The 7,473-nt window shown below is 33.2% G+C and overlaps 1 protein-coding gene across 4 annotated transcripts in view; it reads left to right on the top strand.

The window, feature by feature from the left end:
• Impa1 (inositol monophosphatase 1) overlaps window positions 1–6,908 on the top strand; it is a 34,349-nt gene extending 27,441 nt beyond the window's left edge. For all 4 annotated transcript variants that reach the window (XM_015485916.2, XM_015485911.2, XM_015485914.2 and 1 more), the window contains 2 exons: window positions 4,151–4,302; window positions 5,118–6,908. In XM_015485916.2, coding sequence (XP_015341402.1) covers window positions 4,151–4,302; window positions 5,118–5,233 — 268 coding nt within the window. In that variant the 3' untranslated portion in view covers window positions 5,234–6,908. The remainder of the gene's footprint in view (window positions 1–4,150; window positions 4,303–5,117) is intronic.
• The last annotated feature ends 565 nt before the right edge of the window (window positions 6,909–7,473 follow it).

Genomic DNA, 7,473 nt, shown 5'->3' with positions numbered 1-7,473 from the left:
AAAAAAAAACCCTTGAAGGCTAATATTTTTGCAAGGATTTATCTTAGAATAGCTCATTCTGGATTAGTTTTCTGTTTCAGTGTGTAGATTTATGTCAATTGCTGTGAAATGTCTATTGAAGTGAAATGCTATTTCACTTCTGCTGTTCCCATTTTTTTTCTTCCAAGACACCAGTTAGGAATGTTACATCCTTTGTGTCTTACATTTCACCATTTTCTCTATGTCCTTTTTTAATTCTTTCTTATTTTACTCGCCAAGTTTTTCTTTGGGAACCTTGTAATTTATTATTTGGTTCTTATATAATTTGGGGTCACCCCACTTTTTTTCTAAGTTTAATCATCTGGATTTTAAAAAAAAACTTTATATTTATTTGGGTCCATTTCTGTTCTTAGTTTCTGTTTTTATGATTTTCTTTCATATTAAAGTATCTGAGGATATTGATAGGATATTTAATTCAAATTGAATTGATGTTTTAGTTTTCTAAGATATTTATTTTTATATTTTTCCTTAATATTTTGGGAAGATCTATAGGTTATGACTATATTAAGTAGCATTTCTCTGACATTTATTGTAGTTAGTTTGAATGAAAAATCATGTGTAAAAAGCTATGTAATAATAGTATGTTTTTATGATTTTATTTTACTGCCAACTGTTCCTACCTTTCTACCTTTTTTCCCTGAAAATATTGTTATTAACTTATAAAACTCTTGGCACTGGTCAAAAAGATCATTAAATAAGCCATTATTTTGTAGGTCTAGTTGACTGAGGCACAGTGAGATGAAGTGGTTTTCTGAGATCATACAGCTAGACGGAGATAATACCATAACTCTAGCCTCTAGATCCTTTCTCTTTTCTCCAAAATTCGACTTCTCTTTTAGGAGTCTAGACATTAAAAGTATAGTTTGACCATGGTACAAACTGTGATTGTAGGCTATAAATCTGTGGTCCATAATCGTAGTGAGTAAAGTAAAAGAATCACTGTCATGTGGCTGTAGAACCTCCCAGAATGTTTTCCTTCAGGCAGGAACACTGTGATTTTAAAAATCTATTGCCACAGCTCTTTTGAAGGAAGCTCTTTAACATTGGACACTAAAATGTCTATGTTAGCCATAAAAGAGCCGCAAGTGTTTACAACTTTGACCATTTATTTTGCCATTGGCTTAAGTAAAATACAATTTTTACTTTAGGATGTTTTCAATAGTTTAACCAGGATATATATTGATTTACCAGGAATATATATTGATTTCTTTATTTTTATTTTTATATTTTTAATGGTCTGTGGATTCAGCTGATTCTTAAGTTTTTGAATGTGACTTCAGAATTACTAATACAAAACAAAATGAGACCAAGAGAATCATAATCTGGTTGAATGTCTTAAACAAAAAGAATAGTCTAATAGGTTGCTAACTAGGGAATACTGTTTATGAGAAATAAAGTAAAATGACTGTGGGCCAAGTACCTTTATTTAATTTTGAGGAATTCATTTACTGTGTCTCTTGTAGATTGTGTTTGACAATGGTTTAGGGAAAGTTTCTTCATAAACATAACTACTTTTCACTAGACCTTTTCTGTGCTAGGCACTCTGTGAGTGCTTAACTTAGGTTATTTGTAGTCATTACAGTAGTCATCCAAGGTAAATTGGTATTGTTGTTTTGATATCCAGAAAGCTAAAATCAGACTTTTTCACAATTTTAGTTTTTAAGCAGCTGGGCATGGGAGCAAACTCAAATCTTTGTGATACCATAGACAGTCCTTACTCTTTGCCATAATACCTCTACCGGAGGGTCAGACTAAGGATTCAGACACAAAATTAAGAATTGGGGTCATGGCCTTATTATTTGATAATCATGTAACCTTTTTGGTAATCCTTTGAAAATATTTGTCCATAGAAGAATATGCTCTTCTTGACTCTTAAACTCCTTGCTTGAGAACTCAGATGTTCACTAGAAGATTTACTAGTAGCCATCATAGCTGTTCTTCTAACTTAGGGTCAGTCCCTCAATGGAATATCAAAGGATTATTTGTAAAAGATCTTAGTGTGTTCTTTTCAGAGCATGAGATAAGAATACCTTTACTATGAATTATATCCCATGTGAGAAGGGGGAAAAAACACCTTTATGAATTTTTTTAAAATTAATATTTATTTTTTAGTTTTCGGCGGACACAATATCTTTATTTGTATGTGGCACTGAGGATCGAACCTGGGCCGCACACATGCCAGGCGAGCACGCTACGGCTTGAGCCACATCCCCAGCCCTATGAATTTTTTTTTTTTTTTTTTTTTTTGGCGGTGCTGGGGATAGAACCCAGGGCCTTGTGCATGCAAGGCAAGCACTCTACCAACTGAGCTATATCCCCAGCCCCCCCTATGAATTTTTTTAAAAAAGATTTTTTGAAAGATTTTGGTGGATAGAACTCACTGCCTTATTTCCAGATGTTAAATGATTAAAAAAGAGTTTTCAGTAAAAAAAATTGAGAGTAATTTGCAGACATGATAAATCTTTTTCTAAATACACACAAACATATCCATTTCTTTAATAATAAAAGGAACATTCTGTAACATAAAAATGGTATTTTTATAAAAATCAGGGAATTTGGCTGGGTGTGGTGGTACACAACCTGTAATCCCAGTGGTCTAGGAAGGTGAGGCAGGTGAGGATTACAAGTTCAAAACCAGCCTCAGCAACTTATGGAAGACCTAAGCAACTTAGCAAGACCCTGACTCAAAATAAAAAAAATAAAATGGGCTAGGGATGTGGCTTAGTGGTTAAGCATTCCGGGGTTCACCAGTACACATCCCCCCCCTCCCCGCAAAAAAAATCAGTGAATTAACTTTGATACATAACCTAATATAGAAGTCTTATTCAAAATTTGAAACAATTCTAAACCAAGGTCCATTTCAGGAGCGTGCATTGCATTTAGTTGTCCTTTCTCTTCAGTTTTCTTTAGTGTAGAACATTTGCATAGTCTTTGTCTTTTTGATCTTGAATATTTTTAGAATTATAGGCCATGTGTTTTGTAGTTTTGTCTCCTTGCTTGGGTGGGTTTGATTTCCTCTTGTTTGTTTAGATTCTGCATTTTTTGGCAAGAATGCCACAGAAGTTTTATGTTCTTTTCTTCTCAAGGCATCTTATCAGGAGGTACATGGTCCTGTTTTCCATTATGAATGATAACATTGATACCTTGGGAACTGTAGAACATTATAAAAATGATATTTTTCCTGTTGCAATTATTATGTGTCTTGTGGGAAGATACTTTGATACTACATAAACATCAAACTTGCCCGTTAATTTTGGCATAGTTTTTCTTTTGTTTAAATTTTTTTTTGTACTGGAGGCTGAACCCAGGAGCACTCTACACTGAGCTATATCTCCAACCCTTTTTATTTTTTATTTTGAGACAGGGTTTCACTAAGTTACTCAGGCTAGGCTCAAACTTGTAATCCTCTTGCCTCAGTCTCCTAAGTCATTAGGATTATAGGTGTGCTCCACTGCTCCTGGCATTAATTTTAGCTTTTTTTGATTCTGTCATGACTCAGTTAATACTATAGTGGCTATCAAGTAGTACCAGTACTTACCTTAACTTGGTATATTTCTAAGGAAGAGTTACTGTGAGAAGACAAATCCAAAGTAATCTTCCATGACAGGCTGAGGTCTCTGCAGATCCCAGACAAGGCTAATATTATTCCTTCAGATACATGTGTGATGCACACCCAGTTGGGATGACCAATAGCATGATGTTTTATATCTCCTAAAGTCTATTTACACTATAGAGCGAGTGTGTGTGTGTGTGTGTGTGTGTATGTATGTAAAATAAACTAGTGCCCAGGTTTAGACATGTGAATATACATGAATGCTATCATAGTAGACTTTCAGTATATTCTTCAGTATTTTTTTTTCTGAAAAAAACCCTTGTTTTTATCTTTATCTTATTAAATGATTGCTTTGTGAGGATTAGTTTTTTGATTTATATAGTACACCAAGATAATTAAATTTTTTATGTCTTTTATTTCAAAATCAGAGACCACTGTTTTTTACTTGTGTCCTCTAGATTGGTTCAGGTTGTCTGTCAACACTTAAAGTAAACTGAAAGTAAGGAGGAATGCATTATTTGAGAGGACGATTTTTCCAATCTTATTTTCAAATGTTAGAATCCGGAGCGTTGGAACGGCAGCTATTAATATGTGCCTTGTGGCAACTGGAGGAGCAGATGCATATTATGAAATGGGAATTCACTGCTGGGATATGGCAGGAGCTGGCATCATTGTTAGTGAAGCTGGTGGAGTGCTAATGGATGTAACAGGTAAAATTATGGGACAATAAAGCATTTTTCTGTGTAGACTTTCCTCTCCATATAGGGTTTTTAAAAAATGTTTGATACATGTTAAATTTTCAGCTTTTAAGGCAAAAAAAAAGCTATACAATTTGATGCAAAGTCTAAAAAACAGTAGATAGAAGCAAGGATAAGAAATAATGGTAATATTCGACTAACAGTGACAAATGGCTACACCCCTTCAGGTGTATCAGGAATTCTTGAGAGGCTGTAGAGAAAGTCTAGGCAGTCATTCGATTTGAGGCTTTACCAAGAACTTTCTGAATGGTGACCATGGTGATAGTTGACAGTAGACTTCCTTCATTATCATTTTCTACTTTGGGCCTAAAGAGGTTTAATAATACCTCCTTTGAGCTGAGAGCAAAATGTTTAAGGAATGAATTTGGGTTTAAGGAGTTCCCCAATGACCTGGGGAAAAAAGCAGCAAAGAAATAGGAAATGAGAAAGGACAATAGTATGAAAATGTATTGAAGTCAGATTCTTTTCCATAGATCTCAAACAATGAAAAGGTAATAAGCATGCACAAAAGAGAAAAAGAGAAAAGAAGACATTTTTCAGATTGGTCTGAATTGAGATCCACCTTTACCCTGGTATTTACTGAAAATGCTTAGAGATTCAGTCATATACTGTTAAGTTTAAACATTATAATTATCTGATAGTAGATTTTTTTTAAGAAAACTGAACATATTAAAATGTTAAGGTTGTTCATGATACATATAGCTATACTTGTTTTTTTCTGAATTATTTTTATACAGGATATAACTGTTTTCTCAATCTGATTTTAGGTGGACCATTTGATTTGATGTCACGAAGAATAATTGCTGCAAATAGTAAAGCATTAGCAGAAAGGATAGCCAAAGAAATTCAGATAATACCTTTACAAAGAGATGATGAAGATTGATTACAATAGCATTGTATTCAGTCACAATTGCTTTCCTCAGATTTGCTGATGCACTGATGGATATCTGTTTCAGATATAGGAGGATATGATTGATTAAATTGTCTTTGATGTCCTGATTTAAAAATGGAAACTTTTTCCATAGAATAAGTATGCAAAAATAGATGTAATATTTGTTTTATTGTTTTGAACAATTTTTGCCTGTAAGAATATACTTTGGGAAAAATAAACAGGATTTTAGTTCATGAACTATCAATTAAAATTGTCAATTAGTAGTGTTGTTTCTAACTATGATCCTCTTGTTACTTAGACTGACCTCAAACTTGCAATCCTACTGCCTCACCTTCCTTAGTCACTGGGATTACAGGTGTGTGCCATCATGCCTAGTTTGAATTACTATTTGTATATATAAACACTCAATTTAAAACTTACCTTTTTGGAAAAAATTCTATTTGTTTCAAAAGCCATACCTTAAGAATATAACAACTACTTAGATTAAGGTTTTGTTTCTTTCTTGGCAGAAAACCTTGTTTTATCATCACTGTACCTGTAGTACTTAGCAAAGTACCGGTCAAATATTAGCATATCCAAAATAAACATCGTAAAATGTGTATTTAACTTTTTTGGTTGGTATTGGGGATTTAATCCAGGGATGTTTTACCTCTGAGCTATATTCCCTGTCCTTTTTACTTTTATTTTGAGATGAGGTCTCATTAAGTTGGTGAGGGTCTTACTAAGATGCTGAGGCTGGCCTCAAATTTGTGATCATCCTGCCTTAGCCTCCCAAGTCACTGGAATTTACAGTAGTGCTCCACCATGCCCCAGCAAGAATGAATGTTTTCGAGCAGCATTTCCTTGTTATAATAGATACATAAGTAATGAGCTCATTGTTTATTTTTGCTTCAAGTTGGAGTAAAAATTATTATCCTGTTTTATATTTCGTATTACTACATCATTTCATTTTGCTATACCGCCAGATAGTGTTGCTTATTGTGGGCTTTTCTGCAACTAATGTATTTTCCAAAGCACGTGTTATATCATATGCTTGGATTCCCTGTATGTATTCCCTGTGAAAGATACAAGAAACTTTAGAAAGCTCTCATCAGGTATCCGAGTAGATATAGTATAACATTTTACTATATTTAATATTCTTATAGAGATGTAGACACCAATTTGATTGTGCCAACAAATACACTGTTGATACTTAATTATTTGATTCCTTCCCAAACTCTGTATTTAATTTCATTGCTTCTAAATATTTAATAGCCTTTAGCCTATCAAACTCAACAAGAAAATTATATTGGTTTGTAGACATATTTAAAGGATTAATTTATTGTTTAGTCTTTTCCCTTGGCATTTAACAGATTGTTACGTTTTGTTACAGGTGCATTTGAACCTTGTAATTGATAAAATGAAAAGTGCTTGTATACAATTTTCAAGATAGGGCCTAATTTCATTGTTGAGTACATATGATACATTAATCTGTATGCTACTAACATTTGGGTATTATCATTACTGTATTTGTACTGTTAGTTACATGCACTTAAAACATCTCATACTGTGTAATTCTGAGACAGGTTGTTTTTTCAATTAAGTTTATTTTAATTAAAATGACTTATAATAAAACTTTAAAGATGTAGTTGATATTAACATTATTAAAGTTTATAGTTTAAACTAATTTTAGGAGTTCTGTGGTAAATTACAATTATTTGAAATTTGCCATTATGATTGAATGTATATTCTTAGTGACTAGAAGTTTTTAGATATTGAAAATGGATTGTTTGCAAGTGGATTATCCAATAATAATTGGAAGATGTTTTTGAGTAGCAGAACTTCTTTGATGGACCTGACATCTATGTTACAAGCAGGGTATATTACCTATCTGTATTTTTATCTTCCAATGCATCCATTGACTTTTTTTTAGGTACTTTGTTCTTATTCATTGATTGAATATGTTATTCTTCATAGTATTTTTTTATAATATAAATATTTTGTCCTCTGTATTTTCCTTTTCAAATTACTCATTTTCAGATGTTTTTAATGTACGTTTCTTTTCTTGGTCTCTTACCTTTTTGGGGGTGGGGGAGGGATACCACAATTGAACTCAGGGGCACTCAATCACTGAGCCATGTCCCAACTTTATTTTGTGTTTTGTTTAGAGACAGGGTCTCGCTGAGTTGCTTAGTACCTCTCTAAATTGCTGAGGCTGACTTTGAACTCACAATCCTCCTGCCTCAGCCTCC

This window comes from Marmota marmota, unplaced genomic scaffold (assembly GCF_001458135.2).
Source record: "Marmota marmota marmota unplaced genomic scaffold, marMar, whole genome shotgun sequence".
Lineage (NCBI taxonomy): Eukaryota > Metazoa > Chordata > Mammalia > Rodentia > Sciuridae > Marmota > Marmota marmota.
Note: the sequence above shows the minus strand (reverse complement) of the source record. Positions and strands in the feature narration are given on the sequence as shown.